This window comes from Mesoplodon densirostris, chromosome 3 (assembly GCF_025265405.1).
Source record: "Mesoplodon densirostris isolate mMesDen1 chromosome 3, mMesDen1 primary haplotype, whole genome shotgun sequence".
NCBI classification, from domain to species: domain Eukaryota; kingdom Metazoa; phylum Chordata; class Mammalia; order Artiodactyla; family Ziphiidae; genus Mesoplodon; species Mesoplodon densirostris.
Window position 1 is genome coordinate 502,680 of NC_082663.1, and position 18,953 is coordinate 521,632.

An 18,953-nucleotide genomic window follows, 5' to 3' on the forward strand; every position below is an offset into this window, starting at 1 on the left:
AAATCAACTTATCAATGTGTAAACAACAAAATCGAAAACTACTAAAAATTGAAAGATATCTGTTTACATATTTCAACTATTTGTCTATTCTGCTTCTTTGGATTCCTACTCGCAATTTAATTATTTATTCTCCCAATACCTATAGATATTTCTACTCAAGGGTATGAAACCAACCCTTTGACTACTTAAATAACTGATCTGACGTTTATTTTTAAAAACTAAATGAAATACGTTTTTGTGTAACACCTGCCATTTGGCTTTGTACCCTGTGGGTCTGTCCAAACATGGATAAAGACCAAAGACACCAGGAGGTTAAGTGGGGCAGTGGAGGGTCAATGAGGGTCAGCAGAAAAGTCACTCGGGCGAGGAGAAGCAAATGGTAGAAGGGGGAACAAGTACTGATTTGGCTTTTTGGCTTCGACAGGGGCTGGCGCCGGCGGTGCAGTGCAGCCCTGGGGCGGACAAGATTCCCCCGCCTGTGCCGGCCACGGCGACCTCGCCCGGCTCTTCTCTGCCCACACCTTCCCGCGGGGCCCACGGTGTGGACAGCTAACCTCAGCTTGTCAGCTCTTGGCTCAAACGCCCACAGTGAACGTCGGGACCTGCCCAGCGCCGCGTCCCGTCCTGCCCCCTCAGTGGTTTCCGGGGCACTTTTCATCCTTCTGGCAGTTTCTCTGCAGGGGCGTGTCATGCTGTGCACCCCGCTTGGGGCTCCGAGCAGAGGGTATGTCAGCAAATTAAAAGTCCATTTCTAACCCTCTGCGAAATTGGTGAGGATTCAGGTGTGTATCTGCGGGGTGTGGCCGGACCCCACTCGCGGGCCAGGCGGAGGTGCCTCCCAGGGACTTCAAAGGTCTGGGAGGACAGGGGCTGCAAACAGGTGAGTCAACCCCTTGTTTACTCCCTGAAAAATCAACTGGGTCCAGAGTAAAACTATTTATTTAATGAGCCAAAATATATGGCGAATTGGTTTCTGAAAGGATATTGCTTCCTGCTTCTTAAGACTGAAAAGAGGCCTTTGAACGAAATCGGCAACAGAGGCTGAGTTCTGAAAATGGTTATTTGAGGTTAAATAGTACAGAAAACAGCACATAATCCACAGGAGACAGTCAGCCTTTTCCCTGGGGTCCCAAGGAAGGTGCACACTTCCGGTGATACGATTCCAGCAGGGGACCCAGCCCCAGGGAGTGTGCTCCTGGGCCCGTCTGCAGCAGGCCAGTGATAAAGTGGCCTTCCCCTCCATTCCGGTGTTCCAGGGTCCAGGGTCTCTTGGGAGCTGGTCTCCCTCCGTGTGAGGAGCTGAGGTCGGGAAACAAGCGCGTGAGAAGCGATGCCCCTCACCCTGTGGTGGTCGCTGGCCCAGAAAACGCCCCATCAAGACTCCATGGCTGACAAAGCCCCCTCTCGCCGGCAGGCAGAGCAGGCACAGGGCCTGCCTGGGGCCTCCCGGTTCCTCCAGGAGCCCCTGAGATGTGAGAGGACTCAGGACCCTGTGGAGCCTCTTCTCAGCGGCTCACGTGCAGGCTCGCCATGACCACGCAGACAGGCTCCTGTGTCACAGGGCCACTCTCCCTCCACAGGGTCTTGGGGAGGGTCCTTCCTGCCTCTTCCAGGTGCTGGGGTTCCAGGTGTCCCTGGGCTCGTGGACTCGTCATGCCAACCTCTGCCTCGTGGGGTCCGGAGCGTGTGTAGCGTCTGTGTCTTCTTTTCCGTCTCCTGTGATTGCGTTAGGGCCCATCCAGATAATCCAGGATAAAATCCTCCCAAGATCCTTAACTTAATCTCATCTTTTGCCATATAAGGTAACAGTCAGAGGTCCCAAGGGTTGTGCATGGATTCTTTGGGGGAAGGGGGCATTTTTCAGTTTCACAAAAATTTTCCCAAAATAGCCTTTTCAAGTACACACTATCCAGTAAACTGTAAGCTTCCTGAAGGCAAAGATTTCCTTCCACTTTTGTTTTTCTGATATTACCTGGGTTTAGTCTGCGCTCTGGGGGTCGCATCCCTGACTATTTATTTCAACTGTTGATTACAAATGACAAAGGGCAGGAGGGTGGCTTCAGATTTCTCACTCACTTTGTAGTTGGGAAACCAGTTAGTTAAGTTTCAAGTTTTGTTTGTACTTCGCCCTGATCTGCTCCATCATCTACACGAAGCACCTGGACCCCCACTCGGAGCCACACTTGGACCCCTGGGCAGAGGGAGTGACGGGTCCGCCCTGTCCGGCTCCTCCTCACTGACTGAGCCTGGGGCCACGTGGGGGCCTCTCACTCCCCACTCTTCTGCTGGAAACACACAGCTCCACGCCCCCTCCCCTTCTTCCTCTGGGACCATGCCTTGTCTCCCCCGAGTGGAAAGGGAGTCTTCCTTTGGCACAGTCGCCTCTACACTTCTGCCGTATGTCCCGTGTCCTAGGAATATTCTTGACTTGTCCAGTCTATGCCACACACTTTTCATCTGCTACCTCGGCAGACCCCAGGGCCGGGAGGGAATGCCTTCAGCTGCAGCAATGGTCACACCCACTAGGCTCTTCTCACTGAGCCAGGAGGCTGGAGGTTCAAGGACTGGCACTGGTTTGGAGCCCATGTTGGGCACCGCTGCGATGCCAGTTTCTTACCCCCTCATTGTCCCAAGATGGCTGCTGCAGCTCCAGCCATCACAACTGTGTCAAGGCAAGAAGAAGGGGGTCCTGGCATGTGTCACCTACACTTATCTCTTTTCCAAGAATATCAAAACTTTACCCCAAAATGCCACTGTAGCCTCACGCTTACTTCTTATCAGCCAGAAGTGGCCAACCGTAGCTGTAAGAGATGTAAGAGGTTCTCCACCCTCTCCATTGGAACTAGACAAGGTGGAAGAGGGCTGCGAACCACCCATCCCCTCAAAAGTCCTGTTAATCTTTTTCTAGAGATGAGAAGACTCGGTTCGGAGAGCAGCTTGCCCCGGACACAAGAGCCAGGGAGCCTGCCCACGGCCCCTCAGAGTGAGCACGGGTGGGCTGGCCCCCTCACGACAGGCCCCGCCTCCAGCTGCACTGTTGAACCTGAGCGCCTGGATCTCAGCCCCACTTGCTGCCCTCCACGCTGCCCACCATAAAGCGGATGTAACCAATGACCCACAGAAGCATGGCAGAGCCTGGCCTCTTGCTGTGTGCTTGCCAGCCTCTGCCAGGTGAGGACTCTGAGTCCAACAGGAACCGGTGTAGCGGTAGCAGGCAGGGCGGTATTGGGATCTACAGGGTCAGTGCAGGCAAGCTCTCGGGAAGCAGTTAGGGCGGCTGAAATAGGCCGGCGGGGAAGGACCAGGGTGGGGAGCAGGCCTCCGAGGCCGGGTTACCCTGGCCATAATCTGCCTGGTCCAAAGGGCCCCTGAGCCCTGCACTCACTAGAGCCTCAGAGGTGGGGAGAAGGCCGCAGGTCCCCAGACCTGATGGAGGTGGCCTCGTCCTCAGGAGGGCTGGGGACCCTGGGATCATGGCTGAGGTGTGCCCCTCATCCCTGTATCTCCCCCTGTCGGTGAGCAGTTGTGCGAGGGGCGGGGGCAGCGTGTGTGCACAGGGGCAGCTCCCATCTGGAAGGTGCTAGGTGCACCCAGCACCACCTGTGCTGCTTCTCCGGGGTGGGCGCCTGAGGGGCTGTCCAGGTGGAGCCGGGGCCTGCCTGTGAGTGGCTGCTGCTCGCCCCAGGCTGCTGCAGCGCAGAAAGTCAGGCCCGGTTGTCCTACCTCCCTACGTTCAGAATGAGTGGGAAGTTTCCATTGTCCTGAGAATTCTCAGGTTTCTAGGGTCAACAATTGCAGGGAGAGCTGGCCCCTGCTTCCTCCTCCCGGCTGAAGCCCCACTGGGTACGGACGCGGCTCACGAGCTCTGGGGATGGCCCAGGCCAGCAGGACGGGAGACTCTTTGGGCTATGGGCTCTGCAGGCAGGGCATGGAAACAGGAGTCTTCGCTGGATGCAGCTGGGAAGGATCGTGCCTCTTGGGAAGTGAGCTGTGTGGCCGAGTGTCCAGGACAGAGGTTTGGCTGCCAGCCAGCCAGCCCACCTTGGGGACTCCAGCCGGGTGTCCTTACATCAGGTCCGCCCCAGCTGGGTTTTACTTGCATCTTAACTGATAGCTCAGCTAGATACAAGTGTTTACACTCGCAGGTGAACACAAACCCCATCCTCTGTGTTCAGATGAGCTAGTCACGATGGTAGGATGCTTACATGAGCCCCCGCCCACTCTTGCCCCTGTTTACCTTCCAACAGCCGCAGGAAGGTCCTCACACTCCATCTCACGTCACACTTTGGATAGAGGTTAGTTGGTAAAATGATGCATTGACAAGTCACACATGTCGGTACGGATCTTGTGTAGAAAAACAGCCGGGAAAAGGCTCTTTTGTTCAACATTTGTGAACGAATAAGCATCAGAACCAGTGAGCAGCTGTCCTTGAACAGATGCTTCTCACTTGGTCCAGGGTGGAGGCTGAGGCCAAAGAGCACTGGCTTCTGGGCAGTGCCTTGCGTGTGACCAGGGTGGGTTCCTGCCATCTGGCCGGGGAATGGTCGTCCGAGTTGGAGCTCGATTGTCGGAGGTTTGTGAGGATGTGTGAGTGTGAGGGTGTGTGAGAGTGTGAACGGGGGTGTGTGTGAGTTCAGTGGTGTCTGGAGCCGTGGTCGTGTGGGTCTGTCTTCAGGCTCCCAGAGGCTCCCTGCCTCTCGTTTGGAGGGCCTGGTGCAGAAGCAACCCAGGGCTGGGCTCGGGTCTGACACTGATTCTCAGTCTGGTCGCACCCAGCTGGCTGATGTTTCCTCGTGGGTGAAGTGACCGTGCTGGCGTTCACCCCAGGGTGGAGAGGTGGTGACATGAGAGCTCACACAGTTCCTGGAGTGCGTGGCCAGCGCCACAGCTGCTCTGGTTCTGGGGCCTGGACAGCTCCGCTCTCTGGGGGAAGGTGGGAGATTGCCCCTTCTCTTCCTGCCCCCGCCCCCTCCCAGCCGAGGCCAATCAGAGTAGGGAACGTCCAAGATGCTCCAGGCCGCCAGCTGCCCAGCTGTCCACGGGACCGACGTGGGCCTGTCCTTAGGTCTCCGTCTCTGTCACCAGCCTTCTCCCTGGGATGGACTGACCAACTCTGGCTCAAGGCTGAGGGGCCTGGAAGCCTCCCTGGAATGTTCTAGAAAGCTGTAGAGGCCTTGAGACTGGGCTGCCTGGCCTGAAGTGACCGCAGCAGGAGGAAGCAGCGGTGTTTGGCGTGTGGGCTGTGCCCTGGCTGACAAGCCGCTTTTCTCGTTATTGGTGGGGGGGGCGGACAGCGACAGAAGCCTTTTGTTTGCTTCCGTTTACTTCTGAGAACCTGGATATTTGCTCAGTTTCTAGCCTCCTGGCTGCACCAGCTCCCCTCAGGGGACACCTGGTCGGTGACCACATGCTGGCCCTCGGGTGCGCCCGAGTCCCTCCACGGTCTTGTAGGAAGTGAGATGATGGCAATATATCGCCTGGAACTGTGGGCAGTCACTTGGCAATCCAGACTCAAAATATCGCTGAGTGTTTGCCGGCCTCCGTAAATGGCACAGCCCCACAGGCCTGGTGCAGCAGGCTTGAAGCCCCGCCCCACTCAGGACAGACTCAGGCACCCTGATGCCCGCCCCCGCCAGCCCCTGCGCACACCCCGTACGTCTCCCCTACACCCTCTGCCATACTTCCCTTGTCTACACCACTGCCCCTCACCCCTGACCCTACAAGCCCACCTACACCCCCCTATGCCACCACCCAGGCTGTGACATGCCAGGGGATGTTGCCAACAGGCCAGTCAAATCTGGGGTGAGGGGCAGTAGGGGCACCCTCTGGGGTGACCCGGGAGGGAGGGGGCACCCCCAGGGCTCGAGCTGGCTGGGGCAGATCCAGACCGTAGGGAAGTCTTCCCTAAAGGTGCTCCACAAAGGGCCCAGGACACGCCGTGAACCCCTCGGTCAGCTGATGAGTCTCAAGGCCAGACCCCCGACTTCATCACCTAGAAATTGAGGATGGGGTTAGAGCAGGACCCGCTGCCGCTGAGTCACCTGACCGTGGCGGGAGAGCACTGCGACCCCACGTGAGGAGCCCTCGCGCAGAACCTGGGGCGCCCGCAGCCCAGGACGCAGGCGAGTCTGGGGGTGGGGAGGGTCCCCAGGTGGGGCAGGTGCCCAGGTGAGGCGAGGTCTCCAAGGGCGGCGAGTCCCCAGGTAAGCCCTGGGGCGGGCACCGACTTCCCCTAACGCTTCCTCCCGGCAGCTTCGTCCACTTCCTCACCCCCCGCAGAGGTCCTTGGCCCCTCCCCACCCCCTCGGCCTCGATCCGGCCCCCCGCCCCCGCGGTCCCATCCTGGATCCTGGCCCCGCGTCTCGGCCGTCGGCAGCCACAGCGCGCAGGCGCGGACAGGTGTCCGCCGTTTGAAAGAATGGCGCCGGCGGGGCGGCTGGTTCTGTGTGAAGAGAAGATCCGGGGAAAGACCGGGCTGGCGCCTCACCGCGGCCTGGGTGCGCGGCGGGCGGCGGACGGGTGGGCGGCGCTGGCCGGGGGCGCGAGCCTCCCGCCGAGGTGTCGGCGGACCGGTCGGGCCAGAGGTGCCGAAACGCGACCGCGGTTCCCGAACGGTCGCAGGCCTGGCGGGGCGAGGGTGAGGGGTGGGCTGCGGGGCAGGCCGGGAGCGGGTGGGGAGCCCGGAGCAGCGGTGGGGCGTGAGGGGGCAGGCCTGGGGGGGCCCGAAGTGGGGGAGGGTGGGGGAGGGGCTGGGGTTCCGAGCCGAGTCCCCGGAGAGGTGGGGGCCAAGCTCGCCCCCGCAGACTGCCCGCGGGGCGCTCTTCTGAGACGGGTTTGCTGAGCCCTTGCGCCAGTGCTTTTCGCCTTGACTGATAAGGTCACTTGGGCTTTCTTTCCCCGTTAATAAGGTGCGTTAGGCTGATTTTCTGAAAAAGCTTGGAGCGCCTTCGTGTCTGGAGGAGGAGCGTGCCCTCCTTTTGTAGGACTCCAGGGTGTCCCGGACCCTGCTCTTCCTGTGCTGGGCATCTGTGGGCCCATGTCCTGAGGGATACGGGTCGCTAGTTTTCCGTTTTCCTGTTTTTGTCTAGTTTTGTCATCCACGTAATGCCCAACTCATGAAATAGTTGGTAAATGGCCCCGTCTTCTGTTTTCCAGAAGAGAGTGTGTGAAATTGGTGCCGATTCTTCTTTGTTTGATGGAGTTTTCCAGTGAAACCTTATGGGCCTGGAAATTTCTGTATTTGAAGCTTTTAAATGACAAATTCAGTTTCTCTAGTCATTAGAGAACTGTTTGTATCATCACCTTCATCTTAGGTGAGTTATAGTTGTCTGGGGTTTTGCGAAACTGGTTCATTTCATCTAAGTTGTTAAATTTATGTGTGTAGGGTTTGTGGTATTTCCTTATTAGCCTATTAATGTCTCTGGGGTCTGTAGTGATACCCTTCTTCCGGTCCATGTCTGTCTTCTCTGTCGGTCATGTCGGTCTTCTCTGTCTTCTCTTTCTTGGTCTTTCTGGAGGTTTATGAATTTCATTAATCTTTTCAATGAGCCAACTTTTGTTTTTTCTCCATTGGTTTTCTGGTTTCAAATTTCATTGATTCGGGGCTTCCCTGGTGGTGCAGTGGTTGAGAGTCCGCCTGCCGATGCAGGGGACACGGGTTCGTGCCCCGGTCTGGGAGGATCCCACATGCTGCGGAGCGGCTGGGCCCGTGAGCCATGGCCGCTGAGCCTGCGCGTCCGGAGCCTGTGCTCCGCAACGGGAGAGGCCACAACAGTGAGAGGCCCACGTACCGCAAAAAACAAAAACAAAAACAAAAACAAATTTCATTGATTCTGTATTCTGTATAATTTTCTTCTTTCTGCTGCTTTGCATTTATTTTGCTCTTCTTTTTCTTGATTCTTGAGATGAAAGTTTAGATTTCTGATTTGAGACCTTTTTAAATATAATATAAACATTTTAGTGCTATAAGTTTCCCTCTAAGCACAACTTTAGCTGAATCCACAAGTTTTGTTATGTTGTATTTTCATTTTCATTTAGTTCACTGTGTTTGTTTATTTCCCTTGACTTCCTCTTTGACCTATGGATTGTTCAGAAGTGTGTTCTTTTCATTTTTGTGTGATTGGAGGTTTTCCTAGTTTGTTTGGTATTTTTTTCTTTTTGTTATTGATTCTGGTGTGATTCCATTATGGTCAGAATACATACTCTGTATGATCTTAATTGTTTTAAATTTGAAGTTTGTTTTATGGCCCAAGATCTGGTCTATAATGTTCCAAGTGCACTTGGAAAGAATGTGTACTCTGTCATTGCCTGGAGTGTTATATAAATGTCAATTTGATCTTGTTGACTTGTGACGTTGTTCAATTCTTTTATATCCTTGCTGATTTTCTGTCTAGTGATTCTCTTAATTACCAGAAGAGGGGTATTGAGACCCCTGACTCTAATTGTGGATGTGTCTGTTTCTCTTTTCACTTAAAGATCCTAAATATGTATGCACCAAAGCTGTGCTATTTGGTGCATACATATTTAGAATTTTTATGTCTTCTTGTTGAGGTGACCCTTGTAGCATATGTAGTATTATTCCTCCTTATCCCTGATAATTTTCTACAGTGAGATATCCACTTTATCTGATATTAGTGTAGCCACTCCAGCTTTCTTTGGTTTGGTGTTTGCAGGGTATGTCTTTACCCATCTATGTGCTATTTTATCTTTAAACCTACCTATATCATAATATTTGAAATGAGTTTCTTGTAGACAGTGTATACTGTATATCATTTTTAATCTACAGTGCCAGTCTCTATCTTTTATAGTGTATTTAGACCATTTACATTTAATGTGTTAATACAGCAGAGCTTAAGTGAGCCATTTATTTATTTTTTTTCTGTTTGTTCCCTTTGTTTTTTCTTTTGTTTCCAGTTTCCTGCCTTCCTGTGGTTTACTTGAGTATTTTTTAGTATTCCATTTTGATTTATCTATTATATTTCTGAGCATATCTCTTTGTATAGCTTTTTTAGTGGTTGCTCTACAAATTACAGTATGCAGTATGTGATTTAACACAGTCTACTTGTGTGAACGGTTTACCACGTCAGGTGAGTATAGAAATTTTACCACCATTTAGGTTTCATTATCTTCCCACTTTATAATTTAGTTGTCTAGACATTTCCCCTGCATACCTGAGAACCACAGTAATGATATGACTTTTTGTTTTTATAGTCATCCAACAGTTTAAATAGCTTAGGAGGAAACGTTGACCCACATGTTCACCTGTTTCATTATTCTTTCTTCATTCCTGATGTCCCAGGTTTCCTTCTTTTATCTTTCCTTAATGTTTGAAGATCTTTCTTTAGCAGTTATCTTAGGGAGGTGTGCTGGTGACAGATTCTCTTAGTGTTTCTTCATTTGAGAATATCTATATTTCACCTTTAGTCCTGAAGGCTGTTTTTGGTGGATATAGATTTCTGAGTTTAAAGTTCTTTTCTTTCAGCAATGGAAAAATGTGAGAGCACTTCCTTTGTTTCAGCACCATGGTTTCTGAGGAGTAACTCCCTGCCATGGGAGTTGTTTCTCCTTCTGGGTAATGCCTCTCTCTCTGGTTGCTCTCAAGATTCTTTCATTGTCTTTAGTGTTCAGAAGTTTGATTCTGATGTGTCAGTTTTTGCCTTTATTCTGTTTGGGGTTTTCTCAACTTCTTGAACATGTAGGTTTATGTGTTTTGCCAAATTTGGGAAGTTTTCAGCCATTATTTCTTTAACTTAAAATTTTTTATTTTTAGCCATACTGTTTTTCTTTTCTTCTTGAAACTCTGATTGGATCTCCACTGGGACCCCAATGACATGAATGTTAGATTGCTTTTTCTTCTTCCACAGGCCCCTGAGGCTCTGTTCAGTTTTTTAAAGTCTGTTTTCTTTCTGGTGGTCAGATAGGACAATTTTGTTCAGTTTATCTTTGCATTTTCTCTCTTTGAATTTTTTCCTCTGTCATCTCCATTCTGTTATTGAGCTGCTCCCATGGTTTTTTGTTTCTTTCAGTTATTGTATTTTTCATTTCTGAAATTTCTGTTTGTTTCTTCTTTACATCTTCTGTTTCTTTGCCAAGCATCCCTATTTTCTTATTTGTTTCAATCATGTTCATAATTGCTCATTGAAATATTTGTATGTCAGTTACTTTAAAATCCTTGTTAGATAATTCTAATTTCTGTCATCTCATTATTGGTATCTATTGATTGTTTTCTCTCATTCAGATTGAGATTTTCCTAGTTCTTGATCATTTTTGATTGGTCATTTTGATTGGGACTCTGCTTCCTATTTAAATCTCGTTACTCAGTACTGGCACTGCCTGGGTGCTGCCTTGTTGCTGAGGTGGTGGCCAGGCCCCTGTCACACACATAGCATCTGCAGATGCCTCATTACAGCCAGTCCAGGGCAGTGGTCATGTCCACTCACACTGTCCTGGTGCTGGCCACTGTGTGAGGCCAGGTGTACGAGGTACATTTTTTTTTTTCTTGGCGTTGGGCTGGAGTGGGGCTGAGGTTGTCAGGAGTCTGTCCTGCAAGGCCACCCCTCCTGGTCCTTTGACCACGGACAGCAGGCTTACCCATATCTTTTGGTAGGTGTCCATGGGTGTTTCTGGGTGGCCAGCTTCTCTTGCACTCAGATTGGGATGTACAGGAGACAGAACAAAAACCAACCCTCAGTGCTTGACCCTTTTCTTCAGGTCCCTAGACAGTCCCCATGCTTCAGAGTCACCACGCCTCAGAGTTGCTTTCCGTGTTCTTGTCCAGGGTTTTTAGGTCTAATAAATGGGGAGGAATAGGGTGAAATGTGTCTCCTCTGTCTTGTCTGGAACTAGAAGCCCAAAAACCAGTTTCATATGTAATCAAGATGTGTTTTAAAACAAAAGTTCCTGGGAAGATACTGGTGCATCCAGACACAGTGTCTTTTTCATTACAGAAGCTTACTTTTGTAGTGATGTTTGTCTAACGGCTGCTTACTGGGTGTGCCACGTAGAGGTGTTCGGTGCACCTTGTGTGCAGCTGGCCCTCACCTGTAACAGCACAGGTGGTCAGGTCAGCCACCGAGTGGGTTTCAGATTGCGATCCCTGCACAGAGGTCCACAGGCAATGGGGCTGAGCAGTCAGGTGTGGAAGTGGGAACCCCCTTAGGAGGGTTTCCTGGTGAGAGGGTTTTGGAGAGAGAATAAATTATTGCAATAATTTATTTTCAATAAAATAATAAAGTTAAAATCTCTTAATTTTCTACTCTTAGCTGAACTTCGGTCATTATCTATTCCTGGAACTTACCAAGAAAAGATTACTCACCTAGGAAATTCTTTGATGAATTTAACAGGTCTAAAATCTCTAGATCTCTCACGAAACTCCTTGGTTAGTCTAGAGGTAAGTTTTAGGTTTCTTGAAAGAAAATTTATTGCTGTCAATAGCAGTGGATAGTACATTTATGGTAAAAAAGGCAGTCTGTTTTATGACTATGCTTATAATACTTGTAAGCCGTACACTTAACGGTGATTGTAAGTCTTGTGCTGATTTTCTTCTGTTTGCCGTGAGCTGGATTTCTTAGGCATCACATTATGTCTTTGAACTACTTTAATAAGAAGTCATAGCTCTCTGATGAAGATGGTTGTATCTGTAAAGGAAATAAGGCCCGAAAGACGAATGTGTGCATGCCGGTCACCCTTCATCCTTTATCAGCTGTCGTTTTCTTCATCCACACTGAGCTTCACATCTGTTTAAGTCTGACTCTTGGCGGCCTCGGGCCCTCGCATGGCTTGCGTGCCTGACACGGCAGGCGCTGGGCGGGCGCTGGTCCTCGTGAGGGAGTAGGAAGTCACCCGGGCGGTGGCGGGTGGGACCGCCCTGCGGACACTGCGGGGCTTCGTGCGGGGAGAAAGGCCGGCCGTCAGTGCCCCTGACCGGGGGAGGAGCCACTCAGAGTCCGTGCGGGTGCCGGTCGGTCCGGGCTGCACCAGCGCTGGCTCATCCCTCAGCCCCATCCTGTCGGCTGTGAAACGGGAGCAGCGGCTCTTCCGCGGACAGGGCTGTGTGCGGAGGGCGCGAAGCGTGTGCGGGGGGTTCAGCTCGGCGGTGCTGCGGCCTCGCGGGCGTCGGCTGGCCTCTCCCCGCGGTCGGCCCGCGCGGCCGCCTCACCGTGGGTGCGCAGCACGCCTTCCCTCCTTGCTCTCCCGGTGATGGCGCGTGTGCGTTTCGAGCGCGTCTGTGAGGTTGGGGGCTGGTTCGTGCTCATGGCTGCCTTGCCGTGTTTGTCCTGGCAGGGCATCGAGTACCTGGCGGCGCTGGAGCGTCTCAGCGTCCACCACAACCGTATCTCCTCGCTGGCGGAGGTCTTTAACGGAGCGCGCGGAAGTGGACTTCCGGCTGAACCCCGTGGTGGAGAGCGTCTTCGTGGTGCGCATGCTCCCGCGGCTCCGGCAGCTGGGTAGGCCGGCCGCGCTCCTGGCCTCGCGTGGTGCTGCCCGAGGGGTGTCTCGTGTTCTTGGGGTGATGGCGCTGTTGACCCTTCTGGAAAGGGAAGCTGATTTCCTCCTCTCACAGGAGAGCTGCCTGGAAGGTGGCAGGGAGCCCCTTCCTTGCGGCCACAGGTGGCTGCTGGGCCACGGGCACAGGCATGGGCTGGCTCTGCTTTCTAGCTGTTCCTGGTGCCCTGTTTCCTGGCATGGTCTCCTGGGCATCGTCTCAGGCTCAGCTGGACAGCTGGGTTCAACCTGGTTTTACGTCCACCTGGGAGGACACGGGCGAGAAGTTCATTGTGCCACGCCCTCCCCAGGTGACAGACACGAGAGAGTGTGAGGTCCTGTTGGCAGGTGCAGTTACCACCTTGGCTCAGTGGCCTGTAGCCTTAAAAGAACCGGATCTCTCAGGCTCGCAGGCCGAGCGACCGGGGTGCCCACCAGCAATGCCCAGTCAGGAGGGTTGTGCTTGGGGAAGCCGCAGCATCTTCCCACCCACTGTCTCGGCTCTCAGGAGCCACTGTGCTGTGAGCAGTGTGGCCAGGGCACTGCTAATGCCACCCCCGCCCGTCCCCATGTCGCACTTCCCGGGGAGAGAGCTGGCGCTTGAGCCCGAGGGCATGCCGGCCGTGGAAGCCCCGGGGAAGGAGGGGCTTAGATCTCGGGCCTGGGTCCTCCTGTATGAAGTACTGATTAGTGGTGCAGCGGTGTCTGACTGGAGGAGGGTGGTCCTTCCATGCCCCCAGTGATCATGGCGTGTTCTCCGTCCTGAGGGCCCTTGACTGCCTGGGGAGGCTGGGGGGCTTTCAGGGCGTCTCCACCTCTCAGGCACTGAGCTATCCAAACCAAAATGAGACCCACATCATGGCAGCATCTATCAGGTAAATGCTTGGCACTCTGGTGGGCAGACCATGGCTCTTATCCTTTCAGGGTCTACCAGGGCCTGTAGACACCCCACCGGCTGCACCTCTCAGCTGCACAAAGCTTGTCTCATGAACACCCCAGCTGCGCGCGTGCGTTGGCTTACCTCCTGGACCCCGGTCCTGGCGGGCCGTGAGCTCTGGGGAGCCTGGCCACACCCTTAGGCTGTGCCTGCCTGGGCCTAGGGGCACCGACCCCCAGAGGCACGCTGTTTAGTTTCAAACCTACTTAGAATTTCAACATTTAATGTTAATTTTTAGATATTTGGGAGGATTAAGTGCTTGTGTTCTAACTTTTATTTGACTGTTCAGTATCCTATAAACAATTGAATTGGACTCTTTTTCAGAAGCATGACAATCCTTACGGAAAGTTTTTGCAGTCTTCAGTCTTAAATCATTTGTTTCCGTTTGTGATGAAAGTTGTAAATTCAGTCTTAGACTGCTCCTATAGAGAAGGGGTTGTGAGAGCCTTCCCACACGTGAAAGGTGCTTTCAAACGTGAGGCGGGAGCATAACTGGAGTCAGTCAGTGCGGGAGTGGGGGACCCTAGGAAGGCCCTGTCTCCCAGCAGGGTGCCGCCAGAGTGATCTGGGGGCGCCCTGGGCCGGGGTCTGGGAGAGGGCCGCAGTGAGGAGAGCATGTGGTCTGGGGGAGAAGGTGGGTTTGCATCTGATTTTAGTCATATTGAGTTTGAATTTAGAGTGGAACCGTCCCGAGAAGGATGCTCAGAGTAAGGGACGTGGAACTGACGCAGAAGCAAAGTTCAGGCTGGGCAAGTAGAGTCATGTGTTGTCGGCACGAAGGCAGCGTCCAGGCCGTGAGACGGGAGGCCCCAGGCTGGTGTGTGGTGGATGGCGTCCCTGAGAGGACAGAGGGGCTGCTGGGGGCATCCCACGTGCGGGGCGGGGCTGCTGTGCGGTGGCCACACCTGTGGAAGTGGGTACTGGGCATCTCCTCGTTCCCTCGTTTCTCACTGAGCTGGTGCACCTCCCGGGATGCCGTGGGCTCTGTGCTCCCTAGGAGTTCTGTGGCAGCCATCCCGAGGGCTGAGCTCCGGCGTTGGGGAGGGGAGCCCCCCTCAGGTGCTTCTGAGGAGGTGCGGTTGTGGACGAGTGGGGTCTTCTTGGGCCCAGGGCACACGCGGGGACACTTTAAACTTGGCTCTGTCTCCTGTTCTGGTCCCGAGGACCTGAGGATGTAAACCCTGGGCGCCAGCACATGGCCAGGGCGTCTTCTCTCCAGTGTGTTCAGGCTCCTCACCCATGGGCACTTGCTGGGGGTGCTCAGTGTGGTTTGGGAGCCTCGCCCAGCACCCAGGATGTGCATTAAGAGGAGATGAGAAGGAAGAGCCCGCGTGAGAACTTGCGTGTGTGTTTCCTTTCCTGCCTCCGGGGCATCTGAGGTGCAAGCCTGGTGCGAGCGGCCGGCCCTCTGGGAGTCAGTGCTCAGCATTGCTGGGAAACCAGATGTAGCCCCCGGAGCCCAGCCTTGCTTGCTTTCCTGGGTCTGCCCAGTGATCTGGGGGATGCCGTGGTGGGGTCAGCCCTAAGGGGAGGGAAGGTCCCCAGAACAAGGGATGGCAGTTCTGATCACACGCCATGTGTGGCTGGCTGGGCGAGGGGGCACCTTTAGTCCTGAGGGGAGGCCGGCAGGCACACCGCGGGGTTTGGTGTTGGGCCCTGCCACCTGCCTCGTGGTCTGCTAGTTCCCCTGCGGCATCTCCTCCCTAGATGACCGCCCTGTGAGGGAGAGTGAGCGGAAAGCATCCCGGCTGCACTTTGCTTCGGAGGAATCGCTGGACTCAAAGCAGAGCTTCCCAGCTGTTTTCAGAGTCGAAAGGTATGAACAGGAGTGGTATTAACTAAAGTGCTGATTGCCACCTAGAGGACAGACATCCAGGGGAGCGTGGGGAGAAGCGCTGGTTACCAGCTGGGGATCGAGGAGACTGTGGGACAGCCTCTCTTCCTGTCGTCCACATTTTCTATATGGTATTTTTAAAAATATTTACAATGTGTATTAAAGTAATGGATGTAAACTATGTGGCACAAAAGGCCTGCGGTGAGAAGCAGCAGTCCTTTCTCTCTACTCCTGGCCCGCTCCTCAGAGGCAGCCTCTTTCCCTTCTGTAATTGTTTCTGCTTCCAGGTCCTGTTTCCGTTGCTTTCTGATCTCTACACAGTGCACTCTGCTATTTCTGGATGTGAGCACTTGGTGCAGATCTGACGGCTGCTGGAGCCTCCTCTTCCCCACCCTGGCGGTGCTAGTGCTCGGGCTCTGCTCGTTTCCGCCCGCGTTCTCTTTCGGTGCCCTGTGCCAGGGCTCCCGCTCTGCTTTGGCTGGGCTGTGGGAGCCTGTGCCCGGCTTCTCACCACCTCCCAGCTCCTGCCAGCTGCATCTTTATGTCTAACTTTAGATTGTTGGGGTGGGTAGTGTTTAAATGTGTTCTGAAAGCATATGGTCTTCATGTGTGTGGTTGATTCTAAAGGGTAGAAGTCAGTCAGTGGTGTTTACCTTGCTTGTGATGTACAAGGATTATATACTCCTTCTTGTACACCATCTTGATTTGTTTGAGGCTTTTAACAGTTTTCTTTCTCTTGCATTGTATGCCTTAGCTCATCTGTAAATTTCTCTAATGTAGAGGTCGGCCGACTTTTTTTTGTAAAGGGCTGGAGAGAATATTTTCAGCTCTGTGGACCATATGATCTGTGCTTCAATTTCTAAACCCTGCCTTTGTAGTATGAAAGCAGCTATAGGCGATACATAAACTAATGATTGTGTTCCAATAAAACTTTATTTACAAACACAGGCAGTGGGTCAGATTTGACCTGTGAGCCATACTTTGCCAACTTCTGTTCTAAGATCAGTTTCAAATCTCTAGAAGCTCCTCTTCCCTCAGATGCCTCCCTTGGAGCTCCCCTCCCCTCACTTCCCTATTTCAAATCAGACTGATTGCTGGGTAGACAGATGCACGTGGTACCCTGCGGAATGGTCTGTGCATTGTGTACCCCAGATTCATATGCTGAAATCCTAACCCCCAGCATGATGGGTTTGGGAGATGGGGCCCACGAGAGGTGATGAGGTCCTGAAGGTGGAGCGCTCATGAATGGAATTGGTGTTCTCTTATGAAAGAGACCCCACAGAGCTTTCTGGCCCCTCCCACATTTGTGTGAGTTTTGTGAGTCACGTGGTGTCAGTCCTCTGACTTAGTCCTCCTTTAATATTGAGTTGCCAATTCTGGGTCTTTTTCTTTCCGTATAAATTTTAGAATTAGTTTGTCGATATCCACAAACTACCTTGCTGGGATTTTGATTGGGATTGCATTGAATTACAGATTGAGTTGGGAAGAAACTGACATCTTGACACTATTGAGTCTTCATATCCATGAACATGGAATATCTCTCCATTTATTCAGTTCTTCTTTGATTTCATTTATCAGAGGTTGGTGATTTTCCTGATATAGATGTTGTACCTATTTTGTTAAGATTTATACCTTAGCATGTTGTTCTTTTGAGGCTAATTTAGGTTTTTAAATTTCAAATTCCAGTTGTTCATTGCTGGTATTTGACTTGTGTACAGCTGATGGTGACAAAGTACCACAAACAGGGTGGCTTAAAATAACAGAAACTTACTGTCTTACAGTTCTTGGGCTACAAGTCTGAAATCAAGTTGTTGGCAGGGTTGCTTCCTTCTGGAGGCTTCTGGGAGAGAATCCATTCTATGACTCCAGCTCCTGGTACTTTGCTGGCAATCTTCGGTGTTCCCTGGCTTGTAGATGCCTCCGTCCAATCCTTTTCTTCATATGGCTGTCTTCTCTCTGTGTCTTTTCACAGAGCTCCGCATTGTGCATGCCTGTCCTGTGTCCAGATTTCCCCTTTTTATAAAGACACCAGTCGTATTGGTTAGGGCTCCCCATAATTTCCTCATTTTAACTCGCTTACCTCTGTAAAGACCCTATTTCCAAATAAGGTCGCATTCTGAAGTATGGGGTGTTGGGACTTTGGCATCTGTTTTTTAGGGGACACAATGTGACCCATACATCTTGAATTTTACAATCTTGCTGTAGTCACTTATTAGTTCCTGGAGTTTTTGTTTGTTTTTTGGTCGATTCTTTGAGATTTTCTACATAGATGGTTGGTATGTCATCTGTGAACAAAGATAGTTTTATATCTTCCTTCCCAACCTGTATACCTTTTATTTCCTTTTCTTGTCTTATTGTGTTAGCTTGGACTTCCGGTACAATGTTAAAAAGCAGTGGGTAGAGGGGACATCCTTGCCTTGTTCCTGATCTCAGCAGGATAGCAGCTGGTTTCTCACCCCCAGGTGTGATGTTAGCTGTGGACTTTCATAGGTGTTCTTTATCAAGTCGAGGAGGTTCCCTTTGATTCCTAGTTTACTGACCACTTTTATCGTGAATGGGTATTGGATTTTGTCAAATGCTTTTTCTGCGTCTATTGGTATGGTCATATGACTTTTCTTCTTGAGCCTGTTGATGTGATGGATTACATTGATTTTTTTCAAATATTGAACCAGCTATGCATACCTGGAATAAATCCCACTTGGCTGTGGTGTAGACTTCTTTTTATACATTGTTGGACTCAATTTGCTGATACTTTGTTGGAGATTTTTGCATCTGTGTTCATGGGAGATAACTGGTCTGTAGTTTCCTTTATTGTCTTTGCTGGTTCTGGTATTAAGATAATGCTGTCCTCATAGAATGAGTTAGGGTGTATTCCCTCTGTTTCTGCTTCTGTCTTATGGAAAAGATTGTAGAGAATTGTTATAATTTCTTCCTTAAATTCACCAATGAACCCATCTGGACCTGGTGTTTTAGGAGGCTATCAATTATTGATTCAAGTCTGTAATAAATACCAGTCTGTTCAGATTATCCATTTTTCCTGGTGTCGGTTTTGGTAGATTGTGTCTTTCCAGGAACCATTCCATTTCATCTAGGTTATCACATTTGTGGGCATAGAGTGTCATAGTGTTCCTCTGTTATCTTCTTGTAGTCCACGGAACAGTTCCTGCTGTGCTCCTTCTTTTAATTCTGATATTAGTAAGTTGCATCTTTTTTTCCTTAGGTAACCTGGTGGCGTAGAGGTTTTTCCATTTTGTTGATCTTTTTAAAGAACTAGCTTTTGGATTGGTTGATTTTTTTTTCCCATTTTCAGTTTCATTGATTTTTGCTCTAATTTTTATTATTTCTTTTCTTCCTCCTGCTTTGGATTTAATTTGTTATTTTCTTAGTTTCCTAAGCTAGAAGCTTAGATTATTGATTTCGGAGCTTACTGCGTTCTAATATATACATTCAGCATTACAAATTTCCTTCTACGCATTGCTTTCACTGCATCCCACAAATTTTGATAAGATGTATTTTCTTTTTAACTTAGTTCAAAATATTTTTATTTTGAAATATTTTAGTTCAAAATACTTCTTCTAGATTTCTTTGACTCGTGTTATTTGGAAATATGTTGTTTAATCTCCAAGTTTTTTGAGATTTCCCAGTTATCTTTCTGTTATTTATTTTATTACTAGTTTAATTCCACTGTGTCCTAAGAAC

The 18,953-nt window shown here is 51.0% G+C and overlaps 1 protein-coding gene across 1 annotated transcript in view; it reads left to right on the plus strand.

Moving 5' to 3' along the window:
- Window positions 1-6,418: 6,418 nt before the first annotated feature.
- Window positions 6,419-18,953, plus strand: part of CEP72 (centrosomal protein 72) — a 32,462-nt gene continuing 19,927 nt past the window's right edge. Inside the window, 5 exon segments of the mRNA XM_060092660.1 lie at window positions 6,419-6,497; window positions 11,262-11,389; window positions 12,283-12,359; window positions 12,361-12,446; window positions 15,128-15,236. Of these exon segments, the coding sequence (XP_059948643.1) occupies window positions 6,419-6,497; window positions 11,262-11,389; window positions 12,283-12,359; window positions 12,361-12,446; window positions 15,128-15,236 (479 nt within the window).